This window comes from Nannobrachium achirus, assembly GCF_963921795.1.
Source record: "Nannobrachium achirus genome assembly, chromosome: 22".
NCBI classification, from domain to species: Eukaryota; Metazoa; Chordata; class Actinopteri; order Myctophiformes; family Myctophidae; genus Nannobrachium; species Nannobrachium achirus.
In genome coordinates, this window is record NC_137829.1 from 45,432,341 (window position 1) to 45,451,706 (window position 19,366).

Sequence of the window (19,366 nt, forward strand, 5' to 3'; positions counted from 1 at the left end):
ACACATTGAGACGTATGAATGAATCCATTAGTAGCCCTGTCCAAATACATGGACACAACGCCTCCTCACTCAACAGCTAGCCGTGGTTTCTACCGCACCACACCACACAGTCCCGGGACCACCCCACCCCACCCCCTCTCCTCCTGTTGGTCTCTGATTGGAGGCTGCCATGTTTTTTCGCCTTCACAATGGTGCCTGACGAGGGAGAAAGGCTGAAGGAAGGAAAGGTGTCTGACAGGCGGGCCTGATACATAAACATGGTCTCTGTCTGCAGGTTTCGGCACAGACATGGGAATGAATTAATTCTGCTGTTATGCCACCAAAATGTGGAATGCCCTGACCGCCAGCCATCACCTTCAAAAAACCACCCATAAAAAAAAGTTTGCTTATCCCTCCATGGACCAGGTTGCCGTCATTTTTGAAAAAACTTCAGAAAAATATTGCTCAATGAAAATGGGGCACTAGATAGCATTTTTTAGGTTTTTTACTGATTAGGTGCGTGGTCTACCTACTGTATGTTATTGTTTTTCTAGACTGATATTCCTATGCACTTGTTATATTGTTGTTAATGTACTTCTTGCTTCACTTTTTCCCTGCTTATATCTCCGCACCCGTTGACCCGATCCATGCCAGATTTTACACACACACTCCTTGCCTGCCAAACTACAACCTCCAAGGACCCCCGGAGCCCCAGGGACCCCCAGGTCCCTGGGGGACCCCCAGATGTAAAAAATGACAAAAATGTGCAAAAATGACCAAATGACCACCCCAACGGGGCTGCTCACGGGGAATTCCCGGGACCACCGACTCCTGTGCTCCAGAATGCAGGATGCAAAAGTGGTGGCGCCCCCAGTGGAGGACCCCCTGCCACTGCAGCGCACATAAAATGCCGTAACTCGGGCTAGGAGCGTCCGGGAGAGACGGGCCCGGTTCCTATTCGTCCGCCAAGGCAACGCGGAGACCCCACCCCTCATTTCTCACATGGCCCTATTCTAGCGCCACCTTCAGGCCGATTTTTAAAACACATTTTTGGACACTGCTCCTACAGTTTTGGCCCTAAAATCACAAATATCACTACACAGCATGTCTACACTCATGTCATCAACATGGATCAGGAAGATTTTGGAAACACAATTTTTTGCCCGATTTGTGGAGATAAGCCACCTACGGTCGCTTATCTCCCGATTAGGGAGTCTTACTGGTTATAGTGATGTATTATCTGCTTATTGTAAGTCGCTTTGGATTAAAAGTGTCTGCTAAATGCCTAAACTGTAAACTCCCCCCCCCCACCTTGTGACGCCCCCGGTCGTTACCTTGATGCCCACGTAGTCCACAGGGATGATGGGGTTCTCCAGGGAGGGCAGGCTGGCCTCGTCCAGAGGCTCTCCCACCATCACCTTGGTGGCCACGTTGATGAAGTCCACCCCGATGGTCTTTGACACGAAGGGGAAGGAACGCGACGCCCGCAGGTTACATTCTATCACCTGAGAGGCAAGGGGAAACAATACAGGTTACATTCTATCACCTGAGAGGCACAGGGAAACAATACAGGTTACATTCTATCACCTGAGAGGCACAGGGAAACAATACAGGTTACATTCTATCACCTGAGAGGCATGGGGAAACAATACAGGTTACATTCTATCACCTGAGAGGCACGGGGAAACAATACAGGTTACATTCTATCACCTGAGAGGCACAGGGAAACAATACAGGTTACATTCTATCACCTGAGAGGCATGGGGAAACAATACAGGTTACATTCTATCACCTGAGAGGCACGGGGAAACAATACAGGTTACATTCTATCACCTGAGAGGCACAGGGAAACAATACAGGTTACATTCTATCACCTGAGAGGCAAAGGGAAACAATAGGAACATTACAGACAGACAGGTGTATCGGTGTGGCCGATATTATCTGTGATTACTTGGCTTTTTGACGGGATTTGGCCGCCAGGGAGGTGAACAACCTCATAAAGTCATTGCAAGCTACCACAAGCAACGAATTTCCACGGAGCAAAAAAGTGTCTGTTATTTATCTCTGGTGGCGAATTTGGTGGTGAACTCCTCCTAAAGCCCTCTCTCTTAAATGTATTTTACACACAAGTTGTTGCAAAATAAGTAAATAAATCATATAGGCATATGCTCATGGTGTCTAGAAAGGCACAGTTTATTTGTGTTACAATTAGGTAAAAAATAAACCTTAGAAACCTGTTAAAACAACAGGATAAACCATACAATACAGGTTACATTCTATCACCTGAGAGGCAAAGGGAAACAATACAGGTTACATTCTATCACCTGAGAGGCAAAGGGAAACAATAGGAAAATTACAGACAGACAGGTGTATCGGTGTGGCCGATATTATCTGTGATTACTTGGCTTTTTGACGGGATTTGCAATTCTGCAAAGTGATGTGTCCTCTGGTGTCCATATTTTGGGCATGTCATTAACTCATCTGGTGCCGATCCCGAACTAGTTCGGCTTTATTTCAATCCAATACAATCTTTTTTTTATTAATTCACTTACCCCGAGCTGCTTGTAGAGTCGTGGGTGGTCCTGGCTCGCTAGCCGCTAGCCAGCTAGCCGTTCTACTCTGTCCGACGATATATTCCATTAAAAATGGTTTAAAATACATTTTTGAGCTCCCCAATGTTCACCCGATGTTCGGCGCCGCTTCCGATGAGTACACGAGTGTGCCGATCCCGAAGTAGTTCGGCTTTATTTAATTAAATGAATAAAATGATAAGAGGCCTTCTGAAGCCTGGCTTGATTTTTGTAGCTACTAGCCGAAAGCTAACAACGTCCCGGCCCGGCCGTAATTTGCGAACGCAATCGCCAATCTCCGCCTAATCCAATGAAAGACCGCATCTTTAAAGGCTTATATCTCTTTTTTGTGTTTTAGGGAAGCGGCGCGAGATTTATTTACGGCGAAATCGCCCAAAAATGATCTTTTAGATGACAAAATGGGAATAGCCATTCTGTTAGCATCTTCATCCGGGACATTTCCATGCCGTGCATGAACGTGAGCACGTCAGGTCCTGGAAGCTGAAGTCCTGGAAGCTAAAGCGCTCGCCTATGAGAGATGCGCTGGCATTCTTTGGCCCCTAGAGGGCGCTGGCACTCAAAGAGTTAACACATGGGAAGCCAAGGTTTCTAACATTTCTAGCTGTTGCTGCTGCCGTCGTTCACTCACGCTTTAATTTTGAAGAGCCTCGGAAGCTTCGTGCGTGTGCACGTGAGTGTCCACTGACGATTGAGGAAGATAATCCATTTGTTTACAAACGCTCGCGAAACTAAAATCCAAACCGGGGCCGACCATCGCGGTAAAGTGTCGCCGTGAAAACAAGCAGATCTCTGCTTCCCTGGCGTTCTTTGCACCTTATTCAGAGATAAAGCCCTTTTTATGTTTCAGCATAGAATAGAAATCAATGCAGCCAAGACGCGCCATTTTGTCTCTCTGCGAGCTACGTTATGACGTATGGACCAGGGTCTTTCACTGACAACACAGGATGCATGCAGCTCCATGTAACCAAGTTAACCCTTTGTCTCGTTCCTGAACGAGACAACTCCTTTTGGCAGAGCGACCTCTAGTGGCCGTATCTCGTTACTGAACGAGTTTGGCGAACAAATTGTTAAAGTAGTAGTTCACAGCCAAAATGACTTTTTTCCTATTTATTATTCACCCCAATAATTTGATTATAATAAATGATCGGAATCAATGGGCCCACAAAAGCTTCTCCTCAAATTATTGTCTTAGGAATGTGACAAAAACTAAAAAATATTATTGAATGAAGTCTCCATGGGGTGAGTAATCAATAGGAAAAAAGTCAAATCAATAGGAAAAAAGTCATTTTGCGGGTGAACTACTCCTTTAAAGCTGAACATTTTCAGATGTTTTCAAACATTATCAAAAACTGACGATCTACAAGCTTGGTTATAACGTTTTTGAACCGACCTTAAAGATTTTTTGTTTGTTTCTTGAGTATTCCCTTTTTATTGTAGTTGAAAATGTAATCTAGTCAATGATTTTTCAAATTGATTGGAGCATTAAGCAAATTTATTTAGAAAATATCACTCAAAACATCTCTAACAATCAGTGCTCCAAAATCTGACCCTAAAACCTGGCTGTGGTCCAACTCTACCCGACACAATGCCGTGCTTTCACAAAACAAATTAAATCAGTTCTCATTAATCACCGGGAGAAGTAGTTTAGACTTTAGATAATTGCAGTACTTGCCAGTTTATTGCTGTAAACAAGACACACAAACACCGTCATGTTCTCTCTTACATTCGCACGCACGCACACACACAGACACGCACACAGACACGCACACACACACACGCACACACGCTCGTGCCGCTGGCTGATGTATTTGGGAAATCACCATTGAAGGCAATATTGATCATGAAATCCATCCCAGCTTCGTGTAATTCATTTGCGGGCATCACAGCGGTTATTTCTGCTCGGCAGTGGATTGCTTTCGCCTTGACTTTTCGCATCGTGCAAACGTCCATCCGTCATTTAGTGGCGGGAGAGAGCGAGAGCACATTACTTACCATGACATCGTTGCCTTTAACCAGAAATTGAGTGTTAAAGGGCCCGGAGATCTCAAATGCCTGCGCGATTCTCCGAGTGGCGGTCTTCACCTGAGTGTGCAACGACGAGGAGAGAGAGAGAAAAAAGAGAGACAGACCAAATATGAGGTCAGTTAAGAACACACGATACTTTGTAGATGATTGTAGATCAGGGGTCTTCAACGTTTTCAGGCCAAGGACCCCTTAGTCGAGAGAGAGATGAAGCAGGGACCCCCCACAACCCATAGATACCATATCGCTTCATTGTTTGACAGCACAATCATCAGTGTATTTTGGATTCATGTCAATTTGTGTTTTCTAGATATTTAACCACTTGAACCGTCAATACTTAAACTCAATTAGTGCCGCCGACATGAAAGGGTAAGACTGAGTACCTGAGACGAATAACAGTCTAAGTCCGTATTTTAAAATTTTGGATAAAGACATTTTTTGATTTACCAGACTGTAAACCACAAACTAGAAGTTTTTAATTTCTTAGTCTTAATGTATTTTTTTGTTGAGTTAGATTTTCTTTTACTTAACTCATATATATTAGGAATTATAAGACATAATACTTATAGAAAGTGGAAAAACAGTATATCTCCAGCAGTTTGTGGAACAACAGTCCAAGTCCGTACAAGCAATATTCAGCAGACAAAGGGAGCAGATAACATTAAAACCGACAATTAAACAAAATGAGGGGGGATTGCATTAACACTTTAACAGATTAAAAATGACTAGTTTGTGGTTTACAGTCTGGTAAATCCAAAAATATAAAAAAAAATCAAATATGGACTTATACTGTTATTCGTCTCAGGTACTTTATTGTTCAGCGTGCCGGTCGCTTTCTCCGTCCGCGGCCAATCTCTTATTTTGAAGGCCGGAAGTAGATCGCGCTCACAATTTCCTGTGTTTCTTTTCTGAAACGTAAACAATGATAGAAGATGGATGCCTTTATGCTTGTGCTATTTTAGCGAGAATCCAATGCCATCCTTGGCATCAAAAGTGTTTTTTGGAGAAAATGGACTGTAAAGATGAGAAAGACCATTGGTTTCTATGGGATGGGATCACTATTGTGTGCACGTGGATGTGCACAGATTTAATGTCTTTGCTAAATAGTTGCTATATCGATTTTAAATCATTGAATCGAATCGTATCGTATCGCCATGAATGAACCAATATCATCCATGTATCGTATTGTCAACCATGTATCGTGATATGTATCGAATCGCTATTAAAATGTATCATTACACCCCTAGTATACAGGGTTTCCACCCGACAGTGACTATTTTCCATATTCTGCGTAGAATGAAGGGTAATTGATGTGACACGTCATGCTTGGAACACACACAGTCCATCACAGGCCTCGCTCCCGTCCCACAGAATATCAACCCAGGCAAACGCAAGGTTTAAATCTTACACACACACAGTGCCACTGACACACTTTGGTGCAGTTTGTCAGTCGCCGTCAGTGATGGAAATAGCACTCAGTAGCAATAGACCCTATTCACGGCCCGCCCACACACGCGCACTCAGCACATTTCTCAGCAACTTCCTGGTGCTGACGTCAGCTTTGAAGGGTAAACTAACACAGAAATTGCTGGACTTAAAGCCAATAAATCATTATTTCGAACGGTAAAGTAAATTATAACGCTTTGTGCCTTTTACTATCTTGTGTTCTTGATCATGCTAGCCGTATGTTATACTCTACTATTCGGAAATTGCATTAAATTTGCGATTTCTGTGTTAACTCTATGGGCTTTTAGTAGGGTTTACCCTTCAACCGTGACGTCAGCACCAGGAAGTTGCGTAACGTGAATTCGGTCAATACCACAATATTTGTTAAAAAAAAAAAGAAAAACTTTTTTAAAACTTCAAAATCATTGGCATCAAAATATACTTACAGTGCCCGAGTGAAAGCATTCAAATATGTGTCAAATGTTTTTGAAAACAGCAGAAACTACAAGCTCACAACGCTATAAATGAGGGCCTAATTGGTTAGTATGTTTTGCGATAATAATACAAACCTACAAACTACTAACTACGTTTTCAAATAACTGTAGGAGTAAAACAAATAAGTGCCATATACAGTATGCCTCTGAGTATTACATTGTTGCGTAAATGTACTTAATTTACTGTATGAGATTTGATGTGTGAGGATGAAGAGTGGTTGTGCGCATGCAGCAGGGACGTGGAAAGAATGTTAGAGAGGCAGTGGTTACCATTTAAAAGGGGCTTTTGGTGGAAATATCGAAAATTGCAGACCTCCAAGCTCACAACGTGTTGCGCCGCGACGCGTTGTGAGCTTGGAGGTCGGCTATTTTCGGTGCGTAATCAAGTCAATACCGGAGATGTGGCGTAATGGCATGTATGGCATGGAAAAGGAGCCATTGGCATTTCTTTCACCTTAGTAAAAACTGCGTTCATGGTCTGGAAAGGGCACGTTTTACAGACAGATAAAAGGGCAGGGGCTCAAGCCCCCTTTGAAGTCTATGTGTGCAGGTGCCTGGCATGCAGTGCGGTGCAGTGTAGTGCTGTGCAGACCTTCTCTAGCGCCCCCTGGCTGATGCTCTGAGTTGGCAGCATGAGGGTAGCGTCTCCTGAGTGCACGCCAGCGTCCTCCACGTGCTCCGTTATGGCGTGGACCAGCACCTGCATGGGACACAATGATGACAGGGCTTCACAAACCTTTTCATATCTCTGCCAGGGACGTGCTGGGCCCCTGATTCAGCCCGGGAAAAAGAGTTGGAGAGGCCCTCATTGCGCGCTGTAGAGAGAGATCTCTCTCTATAGCGCTGCTGCTGCTACTCAAAGATTTGCCATTTCATATCATGACAAGTGACAAGCCAGAGGGCCAATTACATGAGTTATATTTCGTCGTTGTCGGGTGGAAACCTTGTATGTCCAAAACCGTTTGTTTTGTATTTATCATTTTAAAAATGATCTAAACTAGTGAAAACAGCCGATCTACAAGCACACAACGCCTCGCACCGCGAGGCGTTGTGTGCTTGTAGATCGGCTGTTTTCACTACTTTTGTGCGACGGCCTTGTATGATGAAGCAGGGCTTTGCTTTGCGAAGAAAAATCTACACATTTGAAACTTGGAGTTTCTGCCCGATAGTGACGATTTACTTTGTTGGCTGCCCAGCCCCCAAAATGGAACGAAGGCCGACATTTTATTTTGATTTTTTTCCTAATGGCCGGCCTGGACCGGCCGGGAATGAACCGGCCGTTCGGGAGTTGTCCCGCTTTTCCCAATGGCCAGCACGTCCCTGATCTCTGCTGTCGGGCCGAAACCTCCTAACTCCAAAATGTTAATTTTCTGGAAAATGAGCTCAAGTGGAGTTAGGAGGTTTCAACTACTTTTCATTGGTTCAATATTATTTTAAACACAGACATAACGAGCACAGGTCTCCACCAGGGCACATAAATCGGCCTGTTATAGCGCCACCATTAGGCTGATTTAAAAAATGTGGGGCACCGCCGGAGATTAGCTGGTAACAACCAGGCCACACAAATCGGCCTGTTATAGCGCCACCATGAGGCTGATTTGAAAAATGTGGGGCAGAGGTTCTAGATTGGCATCCAGGGAGTGTGTGTGCTCAGTTTGGCAGCGATCGGGCCAACGGTGACTGAGATTAGCTGCTCACAAACTGCGAGGACGCACGGACGGACGCACGCACGCACGCACGGACGCACGCACGGACGGACGGACGGACGGAGGGGAAAACATACTCTCCCTCAGCCTTCGGCTGGTGGAGACAATAAAGGGTGTTCAATAGCACATATTTATGGAACAAAAGAGAGGGCCAATCGGGTGGAGTTTGCTGGTTTGTCAGAAAGTGTGGAGTTAGGCACCCTGTAGACAATATGCCTTCCAGGTTGGTTCCAAGATTTCTAGCGGAAGTGCTGCGGTTAACGGAATATACGTTAGGGGAAAACCGGGGAAGCTCACTTCCGGGGAAGCTCACACGGCGAAAGTTGAACGCTTTCTGCCTTATATTGTCACCAGGCTTTTCTCTTCGCAGATGAGTAAAGCCTGGCTACGCGAGGCTAGGAGTTAGGAGGTTTTGTCCCAAGCACTTTTTACTACTTTCCATTGGTTCAATATTATTTTAACCAACACTCAGATGTAAAGGGTGTTCAATAGCCCTGATTTATGCCAACAAATCAAAAACCTCAAAAATGTAGGTTTTGGCCACGATATATGCATTTGACCATGGACCCCCCCATCTGAACATATAGTGCACCACAGGCCCCCATAAAAGATGTGTCTACTCTAACATTTTTTTTTAATAGTTGGATATTTTCGAGTAGCTGATGAATATAGATTTGAAGAGGCTGAACTAATTGTGATGCTAATGCTTGAGGTCTTATCTCATGTCTGATTTCCACGCTCTCCTCATCCCTCATCCCATGCTATTAACACCTTCTAAGCCAAGGGGGGCCCCTTAATGTTAAAACCGTACTATATCGCACATCCCCCCAGGGACTCTCAGCCACGTCGTACATTCCCGGACTTTGTCTTTAAAACCGGAATAAAAGCTTTTGATCCGAAAATCGGCGATCGTCTAACCTTCCCTAGTCACCACTCGTGCACTGATAGCTCATGCAGACCGTGCATGAAGCAGAGGTGACGTCAGCGCCTCTCCTTCTCCAAGGCACCTTCCACCCATCCGTTTACTGTCTACACACTCGAGCTCCTCCTGCAGCCATGCTTGGGGCTATGCTAGCGAAACTTTTCAGTTCTGTTCTTCAGTCACACATGGACTATTTGCGGGGACATTTACGTGAAAGGATCGCGCACGCGAAACGCACGGGGACATCGACGATCGGCCAAAACCCCCATTCTATCCCAACGGAGATCGAGAAAATCATGGTGAGTTACTGGCCTGGGGGGGGAAAAAAAAGAAAAAACAGCGGCGCTGTTCAAGATGGAGGGGCTGCGGGGTCATGTTTATAAACATAATATTATGTCTCAGATCACAATACAATAATAGAAATTTCACGGCTAATCTACCAACCACCATTCTATTTCGGACTGCAACGTGTTAACAACCCCACTTTAAGGACCACCACTTTAAGATTTTTTTCGGTACACGACAATGGTGCACAACCAAGTATAAATCCTCCGTTAGAGCAGGGGTCTTCAACACATTCAGGCCAGGGACCCCCCAAACTGATGGGGAGATGGAGCAGGGACCCCCTACCTCGTAGGGTGGGCGTGGGGCTACAACATATATTGTATATTCATGTATGAAATTGTGTTTAATGTGTATAAACATACCATGCTATTGTGCATTCAATACTAAACTATTACAATAACAGATTCATGCTTTTATTTTAAACATATGCATACAAGTGCCGTACCACTGCCATTTATAAACATATTAACTGAGAACCAATGTCAATAAATCTATCACTAACAGGCTGTCAATTGCACAATAATCATGTGTATACAAGCTATTCCAAAGAGACAGAATCATGTTTATTGTATTATATTTAAAGACAAACTACATGTTTTCTTTCTTTTTTTTTTTATATATTATATATATATATTTAAAAAGAATTGTCCCTCAATTATTATTATTATTATCATTATTATTTTTTGACAATTCCGGGGACCCCCTGCAGTATCCCCACGGACCCCCTGTGGAATGCTTCTGCATTAGAGAGAAAGGCAAGAGTTCATCTGTATGGAATCCACAAAACGACTGGAACCAGCTGAGTTGACCGAGAACTTTTAAATCCATGACACCATCTTTATAATAAAATATGAGACTTTTTTTTGTGTGCAACTGCTTTGGGAGCACACGAGGACTGTAGTAATGACCCCAGACAGAATCGTTTTAATCCATTTAGACTGGGTACACATTACTGCGTATCATGTTATGCTTTAACTATTGAAAAATAGCAGATATACAAGCTCACAGCGTGGCAACGAGTGCTGCGCTGCGAGCTTGTAGATCTGGTATTTTTTTTAAATCTTGAAGATTTGTGCAATTCTTTGTATTACCCGATTCTATCCACCTCTTTCCGCGGGAATTTACTGGAGAATGTTTTGCACCACACTTCCGGTTAACAGCAGACATACAAGCTCACGTCGCGTCGCAGATGCAGCCGTTGTGAGCTTGTAGATCATACTCGGCTGCGGCGCCGGAAGCTCCGTCCAATTTCTGCGCAATGCACGATGGGATGTTGGAAACTTGTGGATAAGTGTCTTCTGAATCCTACTTTTTTTTTTTTGTGAAGGACCCCCGAAATGATATGTATTTCAAATCATCAAAACCATCTCAAAATATTGTATGAGGGGACCCCCCAGAAGCAAATATTTGAGTTACAAATGTTCGCTTAAAAAAAATATATATATTATATATATATATATTTATATATTCAAAGATTTGCACAAATCTTCATGATTTTTCAAAAATAGCAGATCTACAAGCTCGCAGCGCGGCACCGAGTGCAGCGCTGCGAGCTTGTATATCTGATATTTTTCAATCGTTAAAGCATTCAATAATTCTTGGCCCTAAACGGCTTAAAGAATGCCGAAGCTGTTTTGTAGCAGGCGGCCCAGACTTGAGCGGGTCTGGATAATGTCAGCGTCAACAGATAAAACAAGCCGCTATTCACCCGCGGGAAAGCATTTGCGTTTCACTGCGCCGCCGTGTCATTACCTCATTTAAACCGCCGCTAATCGCGGCATTCATTAGTGCACTTTGGATGGAGATAGTAATTAATGCTCTCTTCTCACTCTCTCCCTCTCTCGCTCTCGTACACATGCGCATTCACGCAGACTGTGGTTCGGGGATAATGAGAGCTGTTTGGCATTCACACTGTGGTTTTGTTAAGCCATTTAGGCCCCGGGAGTATTGAATGCTTTAACTATTGAAAAATAGCAGATATACAAGCTCACAGCGCGGCACCGAGTGCCGCGCTGCGAGCTTGTAGATCTGCTATTTTTGAAAAATCATGATTTGTTTTTTTTGCAAGTCTTTGAATATATCTATTTAAAAGCGAACGTTTGTAACTCAAATATATTTGCTTCTGGGGGGGGTCCCTGGAACAACATATATTGAGATGGGGGGTCCGCGGCCAAATACATGTAATTTTGGGGGTCCTTGACATGAAAAGGTTTGAGAACCACTGAAGTCGGGTCGGGTCAGAGATATCCAAAGACTTGCACACATTTTCACGATTTTTACCAAAAATAGCAGTTTGAGAACCACTGATTTTAGAGGAAGGATTTGGAAGTCGGGTCAAAGATCGGGTCAAAGATATTCAAAGACTTGCACACATTTTCACGATTTTTCAAAAATAGCAGATCTACAAGCTCGCAGCGCGGCACTCGGTGCCGCGCTGTGAGCTTGTATATCTGCTATTTTTCAACAGTTAAAGCACAAAATAATGGTTAAAGTGGTTAAAATCTAAGGCGTTCCCGGTATTTGAGGCTTAATGTGATGAAGAAGAGAAAGGAAAGGAAGGGAAGTGGACCGGGGAGAAAGTGAGAGGAGACTTTAAGGCCAAGACAAAAAAAAACAAAAAAAAAAGTTCCCATTTCTGTGTGGAGTAGCTGGACGCCCTTTTTAGGAGACCGGAAGAAGGTTGTTGGAGTCTATTATTTCCAATGGAAGAGCTAGTGCATTGTTTCTCAAACTTTAAAATGTCAAGGTCTCCCCTTAACTCTGACAGTATACAAAATGGAACCAAATGGAACCTGTTAGGGTCCATTTGGTTCCATTTGTCACACTGTCACAGTGTCAGACCTCTATGGGTCAATGTGGACCCCTCTAAAGCAGTGGTTCTCAACCTGTGGCTCTGGGGGGGTCCCCAGATGATTAACCTAATGTGCAACATTGTTTTCTCACTCAACAGTAAACAAACCAGCATAAAGATTAAGTGTACAGTGTATCTGCACATTTCTAAAGTGAGAATTTAAGGCCTTTTTAACTCATTGGCCGCCTCCCCCGATAGTCACGAGAAAATTCCAATGTCGCTCCCCGCCAGGCCCGATAGTCCCGAGAATTTGCTTTTATATAATGTAATGTTTAATTACATTATTCTGCAGCCCGTGAAAAAGTTTGAGCTTTCAGTCATATAACGAACCAAAGATATCACTCATCACAGTAAGTGTGTTTGAAAACAAGAGTGTAATAACGTATAAATCTCAATAGAAATGAATAAAACTCCCAATAAACCACAGTGAATGCATTTAGCGTGGCAGAGCGCAGCCCGCAGAGTGCAATCAGCGGCACACTGGCCACACGCATGTAAAGGGATGTGGGGCAGGGATGTGCAGAGAATATTTAGAGAGGCAGGGGCTGACATTTCTAAAGGGGCCTTTTGGTGGACAATTCTATTGAATGCAGCCCTCAGGGGCAGGGGCTCAAGCCCCCTTTGATGTCTATGTGTGTACATGCCTGGTGAAGGGGCTGGCAGAAGCGACAACGGAGCAGCTGGATCTGAGACCATTTTGCACAAATCAAACAAAATCCAGTAAAATGTTCACTTGGAAAGCCATGACCTGCCTCATTGGCCAACAACACACAGCTTCATCATAACCCCCAAAGTCTCGACAACAAAATATTATGTCCCAGGCAGCCAGACAACAACGAAGATCAGAAGATCAGATCAGCAGGAGCGTCACAAGGGAAAAGTGGGACGAGTCTGAGTTACTAGGGCCCAAGGTGGAAGGGGCTTCATTATTTTATACTTTTGCTATTGAAAAATAGCAGATCTACAAGCTTGCAGCGCGACACTCGGTGCCATGCTGTGAGCTTGTATATATCTATTTTTTAAATCCCCCTATGTAGAAAATTCATGGGGGGCCCGCAGTGAATCCTTGTACCCAGGGCCCAGCACCGACACCCAGTTGGAACAGATCCTCAGCCCACTACAAACACACGTATAGAAAGCCTGGTGAGGCGAGGTTACAAACAACACAATCACCTACTGGACAAGATGCAGCGCCGTCGGCCGGTCCAGTCGACCACCAACCGATCTTCAAGCCCTGCTACGGGAGTGGAGAGGAGAAAATATCCCCCCCCCCCGGCGGAGTCCTCAATCAGGCGACCATTGTCTGAAGAAAAGCAACGTGTCGCGTCCATATAACTTCCATCGGTATGTAACAAAACTGGTGAAAATAGCAGATCTGCAAGCACACAACGCCTCGCATCCATGGAGCCTGATGGGAGGAGGAGTTCTAGGTGTATTATATTCCAGTTCTCAGGAAAGGGTCGCGTCCAAACTCCCAGCGGTGTAACAAAAAAAAGGAGTGAAAATAGCAGATCTACAACGCGTCGCGACGAGTGGAATCCAACGAGGAAGAAATGCAAACACGGCGATCGTCATTGTCAGTAAGTTTACTGTTGTTGTTTACATCCAAGCCTAAACTACTTTTCTTCCTCCTCACTTGGCTGATGCTGCAGCGTGCGTGCACGCGCAATCGCGCATGTGCGCGTGTTTGAGGCGCGCCGCGCAACGGCGCAAGTGCTTGCAGCCTGAAGGAAGGAAACGCGCCTGGAGAAATATCACCACTGGCCGTGTGTGATCGCTGCAGTCTGTTCCGTTCTAAAGCCCGCCTACTGTATCCGGTTATGTAACACTCACATGCATGCAAGAAACGTTTCCGCATCCGGTATAGACCCAGGCCGGATCAGCAACAAGCAGAGTAACTTGATTCCTATCAGTTCTCTACGAGGCCACTGAGCAGGGGCGTCAATTGGGTATGGCAGGGGTATGCAGCTGCCATACCTTGGCTACAGGGGGAAATAATAAAAATGTACTTTTCATCGTGCCTGTTGCTAAGGTATGGCAACATGACTGGTGTCTAGTCATGTTGCCATACCTTACCTTTTTCTGAACTGACGCCACTGCCACTGAGGCCAGCCAGCAGTTTGCGCACATCAACAGAGCATGAGAGCGATTCAATTCAAAGGAACGTTATTGGCATGAGAAAACATAGGCTACGTTTACATCGCCAAAGCAAGTGCCACAAATAAATAAAACAGTTGAATATGGGGAACATATTTACAGTTATACACATAGGCTTTGCCTTATATAAAGTTATAAGTTATAAGTGTGTGTGTGTGTGTGTGTGTGTGTGTGTGTGTGTGTGTGTGTGTGTGTGTGTGTGTGTGTGTGTGTGTGTGTGTGTGTGTGTGTCAAAATGTGATCTGTGCAAAATAAAACACTTGAATGTGAATAAAAGGTAAAAAGCTTATTTCTATTTGTGTGAAGTCAGTATGACGCCCTAAGGGCAAGAGGTGACCTATTACAGCCCTATTACACTATTCCAGTTATTGCCCTATTACACAATTACACTTATTACACTAGTAAACTTATCTGATAAGTGCCTGACGCCATAAATACAAATATCAACTGAATTATCCACTTGAAAAGCGATCGATCACAAAAAGGTCAATATCTCCAGTTTTATCAATTAGAGCTGGATTTTGGTCAAAAATGGCTATTTTGAGATGGCTGCAACTATAGAAAAAAAAGCTTTTTATTTTATTTTTTTATTTTTTGGTGAGACTAGAGGTTGTCTTCTTTCTTTTCAGGTACTGTAAGACATGGTCGAAAAAACACAGAATTTAGGAAAAATGTCAATATAAAAAAAATATATAAATTTTTTTATTAAACAAAATGGCAGGAGAGCCATACAGTCAATGTTAAAATGGCGGCCAATGTGTTAATACCTGACAAATTAAACATTGGCCAAATTGTAAAAAATTAGAAGCAGAAATGATGAAAATAGCAGATCTACATGCTCACAACGCCTCGCAATGGGGGTCCCGGGCCTGAAAAGGTTGAGAACCACTGCTCTAAAGGAACCAACAGAGTCCCTGGAATCCACTTTGAGAACAGCTGGAATAGTGAATGAGAACCATTCTTTGGCCCCTATGGTCACTGAACTAAATACTGGACCCCATCCTCAAAAGGCCCCACCATCTTCATGATTTTGTCACTAAAATGTTTTTATTTTTATTTTTTTTGTTTGCCAAATCAGGAGGAAATTTTATTATCAACCTTTCTCTGTCCCAGCAAAACACTCTCATGGGGTCTAATAGAAGTTTAAACTTCTATTAGACGTCTAATCAACGTCTAGTCTAAGTTTAGACGTCTAAAAACGTGCAAATCTAGACCTGTGTTAGACCAATTTTAGACGCTGTGCTCGTTGGGGTCTGTACACCCTCAAGAGGTAAAGACCTGCAAATGGTCCATTTAGATTAGAACATCAAGGATCTGTAACCTAAGAGTGGACAGATGGACCCGGCGTCCATTTGGAAACCAGAATGATGGGAGCGTGGCTGTTGTTGAACATGCAGCGATACACCAAACCAAACCAACCTGTGTGGCTGTCGTGTCTGGCGGCTCTCGTCTTTTATCGGTTTGACATGAAAAAGCCATATGAAGACATGCATGAACGCCACCGCCGGCTAAGTGCCCGTGTGCGTGGAGAGTGTGTAGGCCAACCACTACACACGCTGCATAACAAAAGAGCCTGTGTGCTGGAAACATGAAAACTCACTCCGCTGCAGAGCTCAAGTGAAGTATACTTGTATGCATAACTACACGCTGAGCAGTAGTCAGGGACGTGCTGGGCCCCTGATTCAGCCCGGGAAAAATAGTTGTTGTCATTAGTCATTGCGCGCTATAGAGAGAGATCTCTCTCTATAGCGCTGCTGCTACTCAAAGATTTGCCATTTCAGATCATGACAAGCCAGTGGGCCAATTACATGAGTTATATTCCGTCGTTGTCAGGTGGAAACCTTGTATGTCCAAAACTGTTTGTTTTGTATTTATCATTTTAAAAATGATTTAAACTAGTGAAAACAGCCGATCTACAAGCACACAAGTTGTGTGCTTGTAGATCTGCTGTTTTCACTACTTTTGTGCAACAGCCTTGTATGGTGAAGCAGGGCTTCGCTTTGCGAAAGAGATACGAGATTTCTGCCCCGACAGTGACGATTTACTTTGTTGGCCGCCCAGCCCCCAAAATGGAACGAAGGCCGACATTTTATTTTGAATGTTTTCCTAATGGCCGGCCGGGAATGAACCGGCTGTTCGGGAGTTGTCCCGCTTTTCCCAATGGCCAGCACGTCCCTGGCAGTCGTTACTAGAAAGTGGGAGTCAAGCCACAGTGTTATAAAGAATGATGATAGGGCTGGGGGGGGGGGGGGGGGGGGGCAAATAACCAACAACCCACTTGATCTTGCTCATGCAGGTTCATCGAAAAATCTAGAAGGTTTCCCCCTATTGTATGTATATGAACAAATAATTGGCTAAATTGATTAGTCTGATTAACCACTTAAAGGAGTAGTTCACCCCTAAAGTGAAAAAAAAAAAAGTTCTATTGATTACTCATGCCATGGAGACCCGAGTTCAGTAATATTTTAGGTTTATGTCACATTCCTAAGAAAATAGCGTGATTACAATAAATCTACCCCTATTGATTCCGGATGGGGACCCAAATGCATTTGGGTGACCATTCGGAATCAATGGGGGTAAATTTACTATAATCAAATTTTTGTCTTAGGAATTTGACAAATACAAAAGAACATTATTGAATTCAAGTCTCCGTGGCTCAAGTAATCAGGGAAAAAAAATCATTTTGGGGGTGAACTACTCCTCTAACCCTGTATTACACTTACAATGGTAGCGTACACAAATAGCAAAAATTCGATCTGATCTATCTGGTATTTTCACTCACTTTGTCAGATTGTTATATTTGCTCATTTTTAAAATATATTTTAAATAATGGCGATACTGATTTCATATTAAGGGCAGCGGTCACAGAAACAAGTGGATAAACAAGCAACAAGCTCGTAGGTCGGCTACTTTCAGGGAAGATATTTATATTGTTTTATATAACTTCCAACAGCATTACACAATGCTGTTGGTGTATATATTATCACATGGGAAGCCAAGGTTTCTAACATTTCTAGCCTCGGAAGCTTCGTGTGTGTGTACGTGAATGTCCACTGACGATTGAGGAGGATAATCCATTTGTTTACAAACGCTCGCAAAACTAAAATCCAAAACGGGGCCGACCATCGCGGTAAAGTGTCGCTGTGAAAACAGGCAGATCTCTGCTTCCCTGGCGTTCTTTGCACCTTATTCATAGATAAAGCCCTTTTTATGTTTCAGCATAGAATAGAAATCAATGCAGCCTAGACGCGCCATTTTGTGTCTCTGCGAGCCACGTTATGACGTATGGACCAGGGTCTTTCACAGGGAACACAACATGCGCACAGCAGCACGCTGCACAGTTAACCCTTTGTCTCGTTCCTGAACGAGACAACTCCTTTTGGCACAGCAACCTCCAGTGGCCGTATCTCGTTACTGAACGAGTTTGGCACCCAAGTTGTTAATATACCAATATCATATGCATGTGTACATACTCTGATATTCTTTTTTTAAATCTTTTTACGTTTTCATTATTATTATAGTTGTTATTATTACCAATGCTGCTGTATTGTCTGAAGGAAGCCGAACAAAAATAAGTTCTACTCTTGTGTACCTGTACACAATAAAATACAACCTTGAACCTTGACTGTAGAGAGAGAGGCTTTACTAATTAACATATGTTTTATGCCCAAAGATGGAGATCCCTGTCCCAATGTCATCAATATTAAGGACATATCTGGGAATGCCCACATTTGGTAATGCCCATATATGGGCATGTTTGACATAACATTGTTGACTATCATGCAGGGGTCTCCATGTATTGGTCACTGGTCCGATATACATCACTGGCCAGATGGCCAAGAACTGGCGCGTCCTCGCTCTAAAGGGTGAGGTCGCATGTCGCCCTGAGGTGTCTTACTAGTTAGTGTATTCTGTAAATTAATAGTTAGATGCCCATATATGGTGTTCCGTGTCCAGGCCAGTATGTCGTCAGAGTACTGTAGACAGAACAGATTGTTGACAGACAGACGTTCCGTAAAAAATAATAGTTAGATCGTGTTGCTATATAGGCTACTGTACATAGCAACAACTACCCTAAATGGGGTTCCCGCATTGAAAGGTATAGTTACATACAGTATAAAGGGTTCCCAATTTAACTCTAAATGAGTTAAAGGGATATTCCACTTTCAACAGGGAAACACCGGCTTTTCTCCCCACACACACCCATTGTAATTTCAAACTCCATTTTAACCATGATAGATTCATTACAAATACCCATTATTTTTTCTGGTGACTCATACTACCCTCCTAATACGTGAGCAGGCCGTGTTTTATCCATAACTTTTTCATTTATTTGTAATAATTATTTGGGGAAAATGGAAAAAATGAAATACAAAAAAATATCATTAAAAATAAATGAAAGAAGTTATGGATAAAACACGGCCTGCTCACGTATTAGGAGGGTAGTATGAGTCAACAGGAAAAAAATGGGTGTTTTTAATGAATCTATCATGGTTAAAATGAAGTTTGAAGTGTGTGTGGGGAGAGGCCCTGGGCCTGGAGGGCCTGGTAACATTTACATCAAATATCTAAATATTGAATCAAGCTCATTAAAAACTGTTCAGGGTGTTCATAAAAGACTGATTAGAGGATAAAATTACCAAAAGTTTTTTTGAAAGTGAAATATCCCTTTAAGTTATTAAAATGTTATATTGCCTGAAATGTGGGCCCCAGTGGGCCAAAATGTTGGGACCCCGGCCTAAAAGACAGGGCGGGAAGGGCTGTCCTAGAGAAAAGGCTTCGACGCCACGTTGTGAATTGTATGTAATCGGAAAAATATATCAATTCTGTCAGAGACGCACCTCCTCCTATTC

The 19,366-nt window shown here is 43.4% G+C and overlaps 1 protein-coding gene across 1 annotated transcript in view; it reads right to left on the reverse strand.

Annotated features, from left to right (window-relative positions):
* Nucleotides 1-19,366, reverse strand: part of cps1 (carbamoyl-phosphate synthase 1, mitochondrial) — a gene marked incomplete at both ends in the record, with an annotated part of 173,311 nt that overhangs the window by 44,039 nt on the left and 109,906 nt on the right. Inside the window, 3 exons of the mRNA XM_080752916.1 lie at nucleotides 1,314-1,484; nucleotides 4,563-4,652; nucleotides 7,125-7,232. Of these exons, the coding sequence (XP_080609042.1) occupies nucleotides 1,314-1,484; nucleotides 4,563-4,652; nucleotides 7,125-7,232 (369 nt within the window). The remainder of the gene's footprint in view (nucleotides 1-1,313; nucleotides 1,485-4,562; nucleotides 4,653-7,124; nucleotides 7,233-19,366) is intronic.